This window comes from Typopeltis vanoorti, chromosome 23 (assembly GCF_054136105.1).
Source record: "Typopeltis vanoorti isolate ZY-2024b chromosome 23, IOZ_Tvanoo_1.0, whole genome shotgun sequence".
In the NCBI taxonomy this organism is placed as follows: domain Eukaryota; kingdom Metazoa; phylum Arthropoda; class Arachnida; order Uropygi; family Thelyphonidae; genus Typopeltis; species Typopeltis vanoorti.
Genome location: NC_143571.1, coordinates 47,019,949 through 47,037,756, shown reverse-complemented (window position 1 = coordinate 47,037,756; position 17,808 = coordinate 47,019,949). Strand labels below are relative to the sequence as shown.

At 34.3% G+C, this 17,808-nt stretch overlaps 1 protein-coding gene across 1 annotated transcript in view; it reads right to left on the bottom strand.

The window, feature by feature from the left end:
* Positions 1-17,808, bottom strand: part of LOC150093819 (histone-lysine N-methyltransferase 2C-like) — a 1,065,326-nt gene that overhangs the window by 254,738 nt on the left and 792,780 nt on the right. The window contains exon 52 of the mRNA XM_090412524.1: positions 11,157-11,765. Coding sequence (XP_090268650.1) covers positions 11,157-11,765 — 609 coding nt within the window. The remainder of the gene's footprint in view (positions 1-11,156; positions 11,766-17,808) is intronic.

The following is a 17,808-nucleotide window of genomic DNA, read 5'->3' as shown; positions in this document are numbered from 1 at the left end:
TCTATTAAGAAAGGGTTTGATAACACCATACTGTTAAGGGGAGGGGGATAATGATGATGGGAAAGTTTATATATGTATCTACTTGTGTGGATGGTTTTTCTGTAAACTGAGAAAGAAAGGGCACCTTGAGAAGACATGTGATTAAAGTATCTAGAAAAGGTAGGCTATTATTATTATTATTATTTTCTTTTTCTATAATGAAATGGATTCTAGGGTACTGTCTATTGAGATGGAGGAGAAAGGAGTTAAACGTGTTTGAACTATGTGTCCAAATACATAAAACATTATTAATATATCTTATCAGGTTTGAGAATAGAGGTAACAAGAGCATGATTTACAAAATACTCCATATAATAATTGGATAGAGGAGGGGGGGGGGGAGAACCGATGACTTTACTATTAATCTGTTTATACACATAAATGGTATCTTTCCAAGTGAAGTAGCCAAAATGAATGGTAAAATTTAAAAAAATCAATGATATCTGGGAGAAAGAGAGATATTGGTAAAAAGAGAGCCGACATCAAATGACCTATAAGTGAGGTTCAGAATTTAGCTAAATGTTTGACTAACAAACAGTTTGGCAATCTATATATTGGGGAGAAAGACACTTGAGTTTTTTTTAACTATTTCAGGAGGCCAAGATGTGACATTTTTAAGAAGCCTTTTTAATGTTTTCTTTTGAGAACTGGTGGGATCATAATGCAGTAGTTTATAAGTAGTGTGGTCTCTGAGCAACACTTTCTGATTATAATCACTAGCATTGATAACCACAGTGGCATTACCTTTATTGGCTCTAGTGATTATTATGCTGCTGTCTTTGCATAATTTATGGAGAGAGGAGTTGGCTATTAGAGAGATTTCTTCTAGTTTGTGAATCTTGAGAAAGGATGTTTGCGACATCAAGCCTGATATTGTTAGTGATAGTAGGAGACAAGTTGTGAATACCATGTTTTACATGCAGTATAAAGTCTATAGATAGAACCTGATGTGGCACTACTGCAAAGTTGTAGTTGAAGCTAAGGATGCTAACAGTTGTTTTGTTGAGCCTTTTAGACGAAAGATTTACAACTTGAAACAGGGTACTGTTTCAAGTTGTTGTATCTGTGACATATTTTTTATGCTCTCTCTCTCTCTCTCATTACCATATAATTTGGAAAATGTCCATCTCAGAATCTTAAAATGATATCAGCCTGTTTAATCACATGTGGCAGCTTACTGCAGTTTGGTTTAACTTCAGGTTACTTCTTACAGATGTGTAAATGTGTAAAAATAGTTTTATACTGTTTTCAAAATCTTTGGTTTTGTAACAATGTTGCCCTCACAAAACACAATAATGGTTAATTATCCTATATCATCAGACTGAAATTACAATTAATTTCCATGACCTAACTTTCAGGAAATTATAATTTTCCCACACCTTTTTTGGTTTTATGTGAATCTTACCCACGAGAGGTTTTAAACCTACAGTACGTTGGCATTGTGGGCAGGTTAAGGACTAGATAATTCATCCTGTACAATAGACAAAGCTTGGTACTTATTTCAAGGTACTTCATGCCTCCAATAACTATTACTTTGAAACATTGTGAGACAAAACAAGTGACAGAACAGTAGTAGAATATTTTTAACAGGAATGCAGCATGGTAGTCTCACACCAGACAGTGAAATTAATTTACCATCTAAGATCATTAGATCATTTTCTGTAAGCAGTGATTCACTGCCATCTATCAAACCACAATGGTGTCCAAAAGATAAGGACAAACTATGTTTTTACTTGAATATGAAAAAAGGTTTCATGAATACAGCAATGAACAAAAATTTATTGCCAACATACTAATAAATTATATTACACAAAAAATGTGTTATAAATTTTGCAAAGATTAAATTGCAATGCTTTTGGTAAAAGTTTTACAAATTTTCTAAGGATACAGTTAAGGAATCAATGTACAGTGATTACAGAAACTATGCATAGAGATTTTAGCATGGAATATGTCCACCCCGAACTGCGATGCAGCTCTCACAATGTCGTATCATGCTTAGCACCAAGTGATTCAGGAGCTCTTGAGGTAAACTGGCCCATTCCTCCTTCAGAGCAAAGATAAGGCCTGGTTTATTTTGTGGAGGGGAATTTCAAGCAGTGATGCATCTCCCTATTGCACCCCAAACATATTCTATATTGTTGAGATTTGGGGAGTGTGCTGGCCACTCAATTCGATTAATATCCTTGGTCTCCAGAAGGAGTTCCACTGCTCGTGCACAATGTGGTGTGGCATTATCATCCATAAAAATATATTCTTCACCTACAACACCACAGAACAATGGAACATGACATTGACTTCATTGCAATATTGTTCACAATCGTCCCTTTTTCCAATACTTGCAGCTCGGTGTATCCAAGCATAATGCCTCCCTACACCACCATATCTATCTGTTTCAAGAACATTCTTGCGATGGTAAGCAGTAACACTTTCATGCAAGATCAAGTGTCATCTAGAATTGAAGGAAAGACTAAAATGAAGCTCATCAATAAAGAGTATGTTAGATCATTGGTAACTTGTCCAATTTTTATGGATATAACACCACTGAAAACGTGCTCTTCAATGACTAATTGTTGCAGACAACTTGCCAAAGTCTATGGAGATAATCCGTGCTTGAATAGATCTGACTTGCAAGCTGATCTGCCATGGTGCATCGATTATGTGTTACTATTATAACCAAAATATCTGTCTTCATGCTCCATGGTAGAGCAAGGGGCAACTTCTTAGCAAATGCCTGGAACACATTCTACTGGTTTGAAACACTACCCAGAGCCTGGATACGCTATGTGAGATTACAAACTCTCTGGCAATATCACTAATTCTGCAGCCTTTTTTAAGATTTCCAATAATTTTTCCTGTGTGAAATCATCTAGATGATGTCTTTGGGACATTACTAGACATTCCACGTTTGTAACTTTATTCCTTCATGAAAAGAGCTTCCTTCTAACACAATTCATTTAGTGCAGCCTTTTGCCTTTTATCCTGTTTAGTGCTAACATGTGATCCCTTTATGTGTGATTTGAACCTCACATTAGAACGAAGATGTCAACCTTCACTCTTTTCTTTATGCAGATGATGTACTCCTAAATACATCCAGTGCAAGTCTCCAGGATTTTCTAACTAAATTGCATAACAGCTGTAACAAATTTGGCACAGGAATCAGCAGTAAAAAGACCAAACTATGAAACAGGCAGAAACAAAGAAAACTTCAGCTACATTCTCAATGGAAAACCTGTAGAAGTGAAATATTTCAGCTATTCACAAAGGCACAGTTTTAAATGAAGATGGCAGATTCAAAAATAGACAACAGAATTAGCAAAGATGGTATGGTATGAAGTCAACTGAATAAATTTATAAGACTATTACACTTTTTTATAAAATCTTTATCAAGTAGCTTTATTTTTATCCTCCTACATGTTTCGCCAATCTGTTTCTATTGGCATCCTCAGGGAATACAAATCAGTAAGCACAAAATGAAGGTTACAGACTAGGTTATAACCGATGGTTCTAAATCATACAAAAATTGGTATTGTGCGTGACAATGTGCGTGTCTCGTTAACGTGATTTATTCGTGATGACTCATGACGTAATTGTTATGAAAGTTCATTTCTTTGATATTTAATGATCTGATAAAAGTTTTCCAAATTTCTGGTAAAATTAGACCTTGATTCTTGTTTAGGTTTTCAGTTTTACGGACGACTGTAGCTGCTTCTTTAAAGGTTCTTGAATGGTAGTTATCTTCTATGTATAGCATAAGGCTCTTATCCCACTCAATGTGATGGTTAGTAGAGGCAAAGTGGCATGAAAGGCCTGAAATGTCTTGTCTGTTATTTCTGACATATCCTATGTGTTCTTTCTTTCTCGTTTCGAAGCTTCTAGATGTCTGATCTACGTAACTAATACCACATGAGCAAGGAATATTATATACCCCAGAGTATTTGTAGAATGGGTGAGGATCTTTCGGTGATCTTAAAAATTTCCGAATAGTATTGATTGGTTTGAATGCCACTCTGATCTTGTATGGTTTTAAAAGGTTAGCTAATTTTTTGGAAAGGTTGTTGACAAAAGGAATTGTAATTGTACTGATGTATTGGATGTCATCACGTTGTCGATGTGGTATATCAGTTATAGAGTCTTTTAGGGTAATCATTTAAAGAAAGTTCTCTGGATATTGTGGTTAATTCCGTTAGTAGGTCATCCTTGTCTGTCGTATACTGTATAGCTCTTTTCTTGAGACTATGGATAATGCTAAGTTTCTGAGCTATGTGATGAGCTGAGTTGAAACGAAGGTAACGTCCAGTATTTGTAGGTTGACCTACAAATATAAATACAAATATATACAAATACAAAACCTACAAGGATGACCTACTAATGGAATTAACCACAATATCCAGAGAACTTTCTTTAAATGGTTACCCTAAAAGACTCTATAACAAGATTCTATTTACTGATATACCACATCGACAACGTGATGACGTCCAACACATCAGTACAATTACAATTCCTTTTGTCAACAACCTTTCCAAAAAATTAGCTAACCTTTTAAAACCATACAAGATCAGAGTGGCATTCAAACCAATCAATACTATTCGGAAATTTTTAAGATCACCGAAAGATCCTCACCCATTCTACAAATACTCTGGAGTATATAATATTCCTTGCTCATGTGGTATTAGTTATGTAGGTCAGACATCTAGAAGCTTCGAAACGAGAAAGAAAGAACACATAGGATATGTCAGAAATAACAGACAAGACATTTCAGGCCTTTCATGCCACTTTGCCTCTACTAACCATCACATTGAGTGGGATAAGAGCCTTATGCCATACATAGAAGATAACTACCATTCAAGAACCTTTAAAGAAGCAGCTACAGTCGTCCGTAAAACTGAAAACCTAAACAAGAATCAAGGTCTAATTTTACCAGAAATTTGGAAAACTTTTATCAGATCATTAAATATCAAAGAAATGAACTTTCATAACAATTACGTCATGAGTCATCACGAATAAATCACGTTAACGAGACACGCACATTGTCACGCACAATACCAATTTTTGTATGATTTAGAACCATCGGTTATAACCTAGTCTGTAACCTTCATTTTGTGCTTACTGATTTGTATTCCCTGAGGATGCCAATAGAAACAGATTGGCGAAACATGTAGGAGGATAAAAATAAAGCTACTTGATAAAGATTTTATAAAAAAGTGTAATAGTCTTATGAATAATTGTCAAGAAAAAATTCAACATGAATAAATTTATATTGAATAAGAGAGAGAGAGATGAGCCAAAACATGATATTAATATACAAGACAGTGTTCAAACCAGTTTTAAGTTATGGATGTGAGAGTTGGGTTAGAAATAAAGCATTCAATCAAAGACTAGAGACCACAGAACAGATATGAGAGTTCTGAGAAAAATTAGAGTAAACAGATGGCAGATTGATATCAAAATTCTTAGCGTTGTTAAAACATTGTTACCATTCAAGAATGTGTGAGCAGAGCTAATCTAAGCAGAATGGGAGATGAAAGGTTAGCAAAACAGTAGTGTGATACCAAGATCGCAGGAAAGAGATCCAGAGGAAGACCAAGATCTGGGTGGATTGATTCAGTCAGAAGAGCTTCAGAAGAATGATATATTAGATACAACAATAATGAAATGCTGACGAATGATAGGCTAATGTGGTGTAAATTTGTTGATTGGACATTAATAATGATGTAAACTTATTCATGTAGTGCTGTCAATAGTTGCTTGAACGCCCCTTGAAGGTACTTATCAGGAAATTTATGAAGATGATGATATAACTTTTATCAAATATAATGTAAGTTATAAAGAAGTGAGAAAACATTCCACAACTATCTCTGATTCAGAGTATTTAACAATATGGTTCTCTAGAAGGATTAACATATACAGTCAGTCCCCAGGTTACGAACGAGATATGTTCCTGAGAATGTCATTAAGTCGGACTTGTATGTAACTCGGATCCGTGATGAACAGTGCATACAGTAATAATAATACTATAATGGCTCATATGTAGCAAAAATAATATAGTGTAATACTGTAATAATAATAATGATACCCCTGTACTGTAATAATAAGTTACAGAAACTATTGTGCTCTTTCTCTTAATTCAAACAAACAGAACATAAAAACAAACTCATACGAAATGTTTAGATAGGAGATAGGAAAAATTTCAAAAAAGGATATGTCTTGTTTACTGGAAGGGGCATTTCTGAGGCAAGAAAGTAGGCTAACATTAATTAGAAAATGATGACGGAGATAGTGATAGAGAATCAGGGTTTGATTCTGTTTATGGAGGAGGGGAGCTTATCACTGAAGTTGGTTTCTTGAAAAAGGCATCTAGGGTTGTTTGCATAGCATTTTTCTTTTTTTCATCATAAATGGCACTGTAAACCTTTGTAAACTGCTGAAAGTAAGGATCTTGCTCCTCAAGCTTAGCAAATCCTGCTTCAATGAGATGAAAGACTTCAGCTAATTCTTTTGTCGTAAGCTTTCTTGGCTGTGGAATTTCTGATTCTTCGTGTTTGCATGTTTCTGTACTGCTTCTCTATCTCCATAAGGTCTTCATTGGTTAATTCTTGTGAATGGGACTCTAGTAAGTCAATGATATCATTTTCATTGATGTCCAAATGCAGTGTATTGCCACTATCCACCACAGCTTTTCTTACTTTGGCGATGTCTTCTGTGAAGCCACGTAAATCATCACAGAATTGAGCGCACAGTTTGTTCCACATCCCTTTAATTGTTGATTGCTTCACTTTCTCCCAATGTTTCCAACGTGTTTGATGGCAACCTGGATATTACAATTTTCAGAACTCTCTCAAGGTCATCACATTATCTTCTGTAGCCCTGACTGCTTGTGGGAATGTATGCCATAAGTAATAAGCCATAAGCATAAGTAATGCAGAAATGACTCCCTGGTCCATTGGCTGTAGTAACGATGTAATGTTGGGCAGTAAAAATAACACCTTTACATTAGGATGAAGGCCATCTAAAGATGTTGGATATCCAGGAGCATTGTCTAGCACAAGTAGCATTTTAAAGGGAATTTTTTTTACGAACAATAACATTTCACAGCAGGAATAAAACAGTTCAAGAACCAATCTTCAAACATGGCAAATGTGACCCAGGCCCTTAAATTTAACTTCCAAATAACGGGAATAACTGTTTTAATAATGCGGCGAAGTGTGGTTTTGTTTACACGGGAGAAAGAAACTAGTTCCCGAATTATTAATTTAATTATTTACTTATGAATTATCCTTATGGGGAGCCCGTTCGTAAGTACGGAACGCCGTAAGTCATGTCGTCCGTAACCCGGGGACCGCCTGTACCTCTTAGTAGGATTTTATATTGCAATATGTTCAATTTATCATTGGATTCTGAATTAACTTGAATCAAACTTGATAATGTCATTTTGCAACTACCTCAGTCCATATATCTTATGAGTGACTTGAATGCACAGAATACTCTGTGGGATAGTATCACCACAAATGGATGAGGCTGAATTGTTGAGCATATGTTTGACAATAATGAACCCTCTCTTCCCCTTTCTCTTAAGAATGGAGACACTTCTTTCAGGTGTCTACCCACATCCATTCTGCAATAGCTCTTACAATCTTCTCCTGTGCCATTCTTCTGTCTTGTGTCAAATTGCATTTTTCAACATTAGTTGACCTGCAGCTGTTTAATAGACATAGTTCAGAGCTTTTTTATTTCTTATCCTTCTATACCAATGGTTTGAGATCTGAGATCTCTGTTGTTTGTTCTGCTGCATTTTCTGACCACTCTGTCTCCAGTTCGATTCCACTTGAATGTAATATCTGTCTGATGAGCTGCATGTCATTCAGCTTGCCCTTGTACACATAAAAGGAAGATGTTACTAAAAATGTTTAATTTATCCAGACTCCTTGAGTTCTTTACAGGCCATCTACTCTCATGTGTACGATCCACAACCAGTGCATAATGATGTTCTACAATTATCGCATCAAATGAAGACCCTTAATGTTCAGTTGTGCTCCACATTCACCCACATGAGAATTTATAGAGAAATAAGATTTCAGATGTAGTTAATAAGAGGAAAATTAACTAATCAATGACAGTCATCCTAGCAGGAAGCACTGAAAAATAAATTACATAAGAGTAAGCCTGAAATAAATCAACAGTTGTAGTTTTCTGAGAGAAAGAGAGAGAGAGAGAGAGAGAAAAGAAAGAAAAAAAAAAAAGGTAGTTTTAATGGCTAGACTTCACATAGGTCACAGTAGACTCACACATTCTTATCTATTTACATTTTCACCTCAATAAAAGTTGAAACTGCTCTGGGTAATGACCTTTTCCATAATGCATAGCAAGATATACATGCCTGAAAGGAAGTGTTTTGCATTATGGGATACTGAGGCAACTGATGTGAAGTCAACAGCATCTGTATGCAGGTAGCCTAGTCATGAAGACACTTCATATGCAAACTTTGTTTTCTTACACTTAGGTAAATAATTAAACAGATATAGTTTCTTGGCAAGTAGAATTTACATATTCTCTGATCTGTTGGAATGCCAGCACATCACTCATGAGAGGAGTGCAATTTTTATGAATCTGACTGAGGTGTATACACTCAGTTTAATACCACTTTAGTAAATCAAATATTTTAATGTATATAGAATAGATCATCTGCACTAAGCTAAGAAATTAGATAAGATAGAATAACAACTCTGGATTGTCATCAGATTTCTAGTTTAGTAACTGCATGATGGAAAGAAGATGCAAGAAATATGATCGTCTCATTGACTAAGTTTGTTGATAGTGATGTTTTCTAATTGCTTCAAGACACATTTGAAATTTGAAAACCACTTCCAATTTGAAATTGGAAGTTGTCATTTCACATTAAAAAGAAGAGTGTGTAAGAAAGTTTTAAAATGAGTCAAAGTTGAGCAGTTTTTGATGTGAACTATATATAGACTAAAATACAGAAAAATTATTCAAGAAAAAAAAAAATGTTTGAAAGAGTTTGAAAACAAGAACCAAACCTTGGAGATTCATTGGCAAACCCGAAAAAAAAAAAATAATAAATTGCTTCAGTAAGAGAGGTATGTAGTGAGTTTGTTTACAAAGATAATAATAAAAAAAAAAAAAAATCAAACTCCATAGCAGACTTAGGAAGTTAAAGAAGATGTAAAGGAAATGAAGAAAGTATAGCGAAACTTATTGGCAGTAAGTCAGCTTATGCTCTTAGAGAATACAGAACAAAATGTAAGAAAGTGAAGTACTATATAAAACTAGCTAAACAAAAGTCACGAGAAGACTTTGGTAACAAAAAAACATGGAAAATAAATCATTATTAGGTTTAAGGAATAAATACAGCACATATAAATAATTAAACATACATTTAATAAATTCTATATTTCGTCTCAGTCACTGAGACATCATTATGGAAACAATATTAAAATTTCAAAAACACACACAAAATTGCACAAAACAATAAGTGCCCAGTAAGTTATGGATTCTTACTATTTATTCACATTTTAATTAATACTCTCCAGTTTAAAATAATAGCCTGTGAATGTAAAATATTTTAATTTTAAAATCACACACACACACACACACACACACACACACACACACACACACACACACACACACACACACAGATTATCCATTTGAAGATTGATCCAATTACTTCTAGGGAGAATAGCTAAAATAATAGATTTTTCTCATTTAAGATTATTTACAGCAGTCTATCTCACTGCAAATTTTCAAGTTAGAGGAGATTTTTAAAATTTTATTTAATAACTATATTTTGAAATTGGTAAAAAGTTTTACCATTAATAAACTGAAATAAACTGACAGAATAAGAAAGAAAAAAGTTATTGGGAATTGTTAAGTAAACTAACAACTCTTGGTCTGAATAGTTTGATTCTTGTAGTGATGAGGGAATCCTTATATGAGCTTTTTCAGCTGAACATAAGTTAGCATATCTCATATGGGGATAGTAGGTTTTTTTTCTTCTGGAAATTCGGGTTTTTCATCCTGCATACAGACAAATCGGCCTTCAAAACACACGCAATTTACAGACAAAAAACTGTTGTTGGTGATGATGGGGAGGTAGATGGCGTTGATTGTAGTGGTGTCGTAGTAGGAGAATTAAGGAGTAGTGGAGAGGCGATGTATTTAGCAAAGTAGAATAGAGTGCCCTCCTGCGATGAGTCCTTGGACTCCTGGAGGTATCACGTAATAATAATAATAATAATCATATAGATTATAATAATATTCCTGTCAATGAGTAGGTTACATAAAATGTTACAGATCCAATAGTACAAATCTTGTATAGTGGGATAGATAATATTGTAAAATTTACTTAGATTTGCCATTAACTTTTCATGGGCAGGAGCAAAAAAAGCTATTTTACACCTTTTGATATTCTTGAAATAAGCATGACAAGTGCTTGGGACAAAAATATTATTTTTCACCTCAGGATAGTATCATCCTACTTGAAGAGACAATCAATGAAAAAGAAATAGTGTTGTTGAGAATTCTATTTCATAATTATAAGTAATCCTTTGCATATTTAAATGGGGGAAAAAACATCAATGATGACCATGATGATTTCTCTCTCTCTTTCTTTTTTTTTTAAAAAAAATAAGAACAGAGATTGCTCATTTATACTGTCATGCTGGGAAGTCAATCTGTTGGTCAGGTAATGCAAAATAAGGATAAGTGAATGCATGACATAGTGCTGTTCCAGAAGTCAGTTTACATGCTAAGAAATGGATTGGGTTGTTTTGAATTATAGCCAAAGTAACTATGAGTCCAGTATGTTATATTTATTTGTTTCCAGATGAAAACTCTGTGAATTCCATATGAGAGCAGCAATTCATCCTACGTTCCATAGGTTTATAAAGATTCTTTGCATTATAGATGGAATTTGAACCCGACTTTCCAAACTAAAGGGCATCATTGATACCAAATGAACTAAAGCCTCTCCTTCAAGAAATGGTTAAATAAAGTTCAGTTATGTGAAGGCTAGATAACTGAGTCAGATAAACACTGTACACATATATATTTAATTTTAATGTTATATATTCAATTTTTAAGAACAGAATCTACATTACCTGCACTGCACCAATGTGACAAGAAGGCCTTTCTTGTGCCTCCAACTTTACATCTGATGGATGAATTATGCTGTAATCCTTATCTTTAATTTCTTCTTTTAAGATCAAATTTTTAACATAAGTGACCTGTGAAGGAGGAGTTGCTACAGAATCAGCACAGTTATTTCCATTTGCAGTTAATATCTTTGCACAATCGGAAGGATCACCAGAAGAACTGCCAGTTGGTTTAAAGTGTGTAGAATTTTTTAGATCACCAGGGTTTGAGCAGCTGAAGTTCTGATTTAATATTGTAGTAACAAGTGTTGTGGCAGATGAAGAAGTAGTAGTAATAGTATTTGTAGTTAGAGTAGAAGTTACAGCAGCAATGGAAGTTGTAGTAAATGTAGTAGTTGGTCGAGATAAAACACCACATACAATTACTGAAAGATTTGAGGAAGATGATGAAGTTGAGACAGTAGTTATAGATTTATTTGAATGCTGACAGACCACAGTACATGTAGATGCAGTTTCTTGTGAACAGTGAGCTAAAGAAGATATATTACTATCTTCAGATTCTTTCTGAGGGTCATTTAAAGAACTAGCAGATGGAGAGAGACCTAAATAGTTCACCTAAAAATAAATAAATAAAATAAATATTTATTTATTTATAACTCCCATTCACTAAAATGCATACAAATATATAGACAAATATATAAAGAAGTCATTACAATTATATTACATTACATTACACTTTGCAACTTGGATATCTGATAACCAAGATTTAGTTATTTAAAAATATTTGTTCTAGATCTCAGTATAAGACTATTTTGGGCCATTAATGGGTTGGTGATATGTGCCATATAATCTCTCCTTCCCAGGCAAGGTGATCCCATCTTCCCATAATATGGCCTGTTTCCAGAAATGAGACTCTGAAACAGCAGTATTCACCTCTGGTGAGGTGAATACTGCTGTTTCAAAAGCATACCTTCCATAGGGACTCTGGTTTTCTGCCCTCCGAACATAGTGTACAATGGCCTTACTGGACTACTTATCACATGTAACTAGGGATTCCTCCAATTGAGGGTACAGCAGTAAAGTAGTTTCTGCAGGCTGGCTGTGAAATAGCATATAGGACTGAATGCAATATGAACGTGGTAGGAGGCTTCTGAAGTGCTGGCACATAATACTGCTCTGTCAGATCATATGTGGAAGAGGTCTAAGTATAGTATTGATAAGGCACACTGATATGACCAGGCTTGAATCCGATTGTTGACACTTCCTGTGTGGGAATTAGGCTGATTGGTCCTTTAATCCTGATAATAGTAGCAGTGTGGTTAAAAAAATCTTCTCCAAAAACCAACCCAAAAAATCACAAAACATACCCTTTGCAGTTGCACCTTCTATGAATTGTTGCAGAGAATGTAAATAGTATCCTCTACAACTACTATTAACCCGAACTATCCCAGTTACATCATGCCACAATGCCATCTGTCTAAATTCCATGCCAAATGGTTACTGACCCTTGAATCTCTTTTGTGATCTACCCACTACTATGATAAACAAAATGAGGCAAGATTTCCTTGCCTCATTTTGTTGAATTCATTTGCTGCCTTTACCCATTCCACCCTTCTAATTCAGATGATCATGCAGACTTGATCTATGAATGTTGATTTCACCATCCCTCCCCTAACTTCATTAACATGGAAGGGAAGCCAAACTAATTGCTCACAAACTATTTACCTCCTTTCCAATATACTAGATTTCATCATTCACCCAATGCTACCTTGACACTGTAGACCAGGGGTCGCCAAACTTCTTTGACCGTCGACCCCTTCAAGAGTTTCTTGACTTTTTATCGACCCCCTCTATTTTACTATTACGTAATCATAATAGGACAAGCAAAAAAGAAGTTTTTAGATTGTTTATTTTATAGTTACAGTTTATTGTATGTATAATATGGTATATATTATTATATTGGCTTAACGTCAAAGGGATACTTTTGAGGTCCTTCTTAATATTACATATTTGATAGGAGGGATAAATAATATATAAAATAAAAAATTTTAGTAAATTCATCCGTTTATTGGCAAATACGTCATTTTGGCCTACTTGATTGGCCTCCGTAACTATTTTCATGACCTTGCTCCATCTTACAGGTCCTATTCATGTCACTGTTCCCACAATTCACTCTTAATTGCGTTGTCATTCAGGATGGAGGTAATCCAATTTAACCAAATAATGATGTCTTATATTTTTCTATCTACCCCCAATTGACCCCTAACAATGTTATATCAATCCCTGGGGGTCAATATCGACCACTTTGGAGACCACTGCTGTAGACATTAGCTCTCTTCTTGACAATTCTCATTCACATTTCCTTTTTATAGATCAACCTCCTATTAGCCAATCTCAGCTTCATCATAATTTGCTCTACACTAGTCAAATGGGGACCTTTAAGATTTATTTATGTCTCTTTTCCTTAGTTTGATTACTGTTTCTGCTCTCCCAATATGAACAACTACTCGAACCAAAACCCAAGATTTTCTATCTCTATCTTGGTTCTCAAATATATATCTTAACCACGCTACCAGCCAGGATGTATATATACCACATTTCCATGGATGCGAAGTGCATATTAAAATTGTAATACCATTTATATTACATTGAAATTTATGATGGATATGAAGCTTTTGAGGGTTCGTATTTGCTCTTTAATGGCCGGTAAGGTGGTTAAAGCAGTCCAAAATAAAAATCCAATGTACATTCAATGGCTCAAATCAAAAATCCCAGCTTCTCAATCCCCTGCTCTACAGTCCATAATAATTAAAAACGGAAATAAAATAAATAGTAATAATAATAAATAAATAAAACACATGGCTAGCTCACAGTTAGTTTTTTGCTATCCGCATCTGATGATGTTTTAACAAAATGGCCAGCACTTGCCCCAACAAGTTTTCATTCCTTTTTTTTATTCTTAGTTCTTTCAAATCCAACATTTGCATAATTCATCTTTCTGGTGTTTATTTTACCATCAGAGTTTTAGGTGTTTTCATTTATCTAAATATATCTCTGCACCCAGTTGTCGATACCTTGTGCTCATCACTTTTAATTGTATACTGTCTTGGCTCTGATCAAGTCTAATGTCAAGTTTTTACCATCTGTATCGTCAAAAAATTTCATACAGGTATGAAAATTAATATCCTTTATTTAAAGTCTCATTTAAATTTAACTTTTTTTTTTAGCCTAGGTGTTACATAAGGGACTATTGCACTGCCAAAAATAGCTGAGCTTTTTCTTTTTAACTTAAACAATTTTAAGAGTGCCGTGACTTTTCAGGAATTTTTAAGTATTAAATAAAAAAAAATCCAAAGTAGATTTTGTAAGAGCCAAATATAAAAATCTTACCTTCTGCTCAAGTGACTAGAAGCAAGGGACTCCTCCTTTGTTTCTCTCACATAAACTGCTCATAACAAAATCCTCAAATGGCCTTTCACTAAAAGAATATCAGAAAAATTTTCAATAGTCCTGATATTTTCTGGACCAAGTAAGTCCCTTGGAGCAGAAATGTCACCAGAAAGATTCCACCATTCTCATTCCACAGCATGCCTCTGAGCCAATGTTGCATACCTTGAGAGACAAAAGCTATGTAGAGATTTGGGGAAACTGATACCATTCTCGAAATTTCTATAGTGTTTGATCAGATGTGGAACAGGGGAACTCCTTACCAAGCAACCTTCAGCACTTTGCAATTGGATTGCCAGTTTCCTTTCCGACTTTCTTTTTCTATTAATGCTGGAGTACATTTGTACTACTTGATTGACCTCCGTAACTATTTTCATGACCTTGCTCCATCTTACAGGTCCTATTCATGTCACTGTTCCCACAATTCACTCTTAATTGCGTTGTCATTCAGGATGGATGTCTTATGAAATACTATGGTCATTAATATTATATATTAATGACCATAGTATTTTCTATCTCTCTTCTTCATTCACAAAAACCTTATAGTTCTCATAAGATTAAATCTTCAAGATCCTGTATAACAAATACTCTAAAAACTCTGATCTTTTCACCATTCATTAGTTGGATAAAGATAAGCCTAGTGAATTTCAATATTATCAAAGTGCAATCTTATCTTATTTCTTGGAAGGGAGTTCATCTTGCACCATTTTTCTTTACTTTTGATAATACTGTAATTGCTGGTCAGATTTTTTTTCTTGAGTAGATATTTAGATGAGCCTATCCTGGCTAAAACACATCACACCCATAGCCTCCAAACTCTTGGTATTCATTTTTGTTCAAAACACCTCTTCTCTCCTGTATAACTCTTAACATTTTATAAATCCAAATCTACATGATCTTATAATACTATTCTCAACACTTGAGATGGTGCACATAAAACCACTTTCAAAATGCTCTACTGCATCCAGAAGAGAGACAACCTGCTTATTATATATCCACTTTCCCCCCTTTTTCCTAGCAACTCCCTTTAGTGGCATTCTCCCTGCCTTGTTAATGTATGTCAATTTTAAATAGGGGTTTTAATGGACATTATTCTGTTGAACTAACCAACACCATTCCTCCATAATCCTCTAATAAGTACACAGACAACTGTGTACTTATTAGAGGATTAAAAATTAGACTTTTTGCCACACTCTTTTTCCACAAAACCTATGACTTTCAGCTCTTATTACTTTCTCAATAACAAGCATACATACATACATGTGACTATTGTGTCACAGCTTTTCTGACCTCTCATATGTTGGGTTTCATATAAAAAAAAAATATCCGATCACTTCCTAAACCACATTTTTTCCTTTTTTTAAGTTCATTTGTTAGTGCACTTGGCCAGAATGGTTGACCAAGTAGTCAACATACCCACTCTCTAATCAACAGACTGTAGGTTCAATTCCAGCTATAAGCATAGATGTTTATGAATGTCTTTAAGGTGTGATATGAATTTCATTGCAGTGTGGGACTACTATTCCACTTAATGGAGGCCTGAGCAGCATGAGAAGGTTCCATGCTTGGTCTCTAGAATTAAGTTTCTGAATTATGCAAAAATAAACAAATAAAATTTATTTATAAACATTATTTAAAAATGACAATAAAAAAATCCTAGCTCACCCATGATAATAAAGTATAGTTTTGCAAATTTTGCAAAAAATACTGTAATTGCTAGTACATTTGTACTACTGTTACTCATTACAACAGTAGTACATTTGTACTACTGTTGTAATAGTTACTCCGTAACTATTTTCATGACCTTGCTCCATCTTACAGGTCCTATTCATGTCACTGTTCCCACAATTCACTCTTAATTGCGTTGTCATTCAGGATGGATGTCTTATGAAATACTATGGTCATTAATATTATATATTAATGACCATAGTATTTTCTATCTCTCTTCTTCATTCACAAAAACCTTATAGTTCTCATAAGATTAAATCTTCAAGATCCTGTATAACAAATACTCTAAAAACTCTGATCTTTTCACCATTCATTAGTTGGATAAAGATAAGCCTAGTGAATTTCAATATTATCAAAGTGCAATCTTATCTTATTTCTTGGAAGGGAGTTCATCTTGCACCATTTTTCTTTACTTTTGATAATACTGTAATTGCTGGTCAGATTTTTTTTCTTGAGTAGATATTTAGATGAGCCTATCCTGGCTAAAACACATCACACCCATAGCCTCCAAACTCTTGGTATTCATTTTTGTTCAAAACACCTCTTCTCTCCTGTATAACTCTTAACATTTTATAAATCCAAATCTACATGATCTTATAATACTATTCTCAACACTTGAGATGGTGCACATAAAACCACTTTCAAAATGCTCTACTGCATCCAGAAGAGAGACAACCTGCTTATTATATATCCACTTTCCCCCCTTTTTCCTAGCAACTCCCTTCAGTGGCATTCTCCCTGCCTTGTTAATGTATGTCAATTTTAAATAGGGGTTTTAATGGACATTATTCTGTTGAACTAACCAACACCATTCCTCCATAATCCTCTAATAAGTACACAGACAACTGTGTACTTATTAGAGGATTAAAAATTAGACTTTTTGCCACACTCTTTTTCCACAAAACCTATGACTTTCAGCTCTTATTACTTTCTCAATAACAAGCATACATACATACATGTGACTATTGTGTCACAGCTTTTCTGACCTCTCATATGTTGGGTTTCATATAAAAAAAAAATATCCGATCACTTCCTAAACCACATTTTTTCCTTTTTTTAAGTTCATTTGTTAGTGCACTTGGCCAGAATGGTTGACCAAGTAGTCAACATACCCACTCTCTAATCAACAGACTGTAGGTTCAATTCCAGCTATAAGCATAGATGTTTATGAATGTCTTTAAGGTGTGATATGAATTTCATTGCAGTGTGGGACTACTATTCCACTTAATGGAGGCCTGAGCAGCATGAGAAGGTTCCATGCTTGGTCTCTAGAATTAAGTTTCTGAATTATGCAAAAATAAACAAATAAAATTTATTTATAAACATTATTTAAAAATGACAATAAAAAAATCCTAGCTCACCCATGATAATAAAGTATAGTTTTGCAAATTTTGCAAAAAACCTAGCATTGAAAGAGATGAGAACATTGAATATAGATGAAATAAAACTTAAACTGGAAAATTAGAAAGAAAAAAAAAAAAAT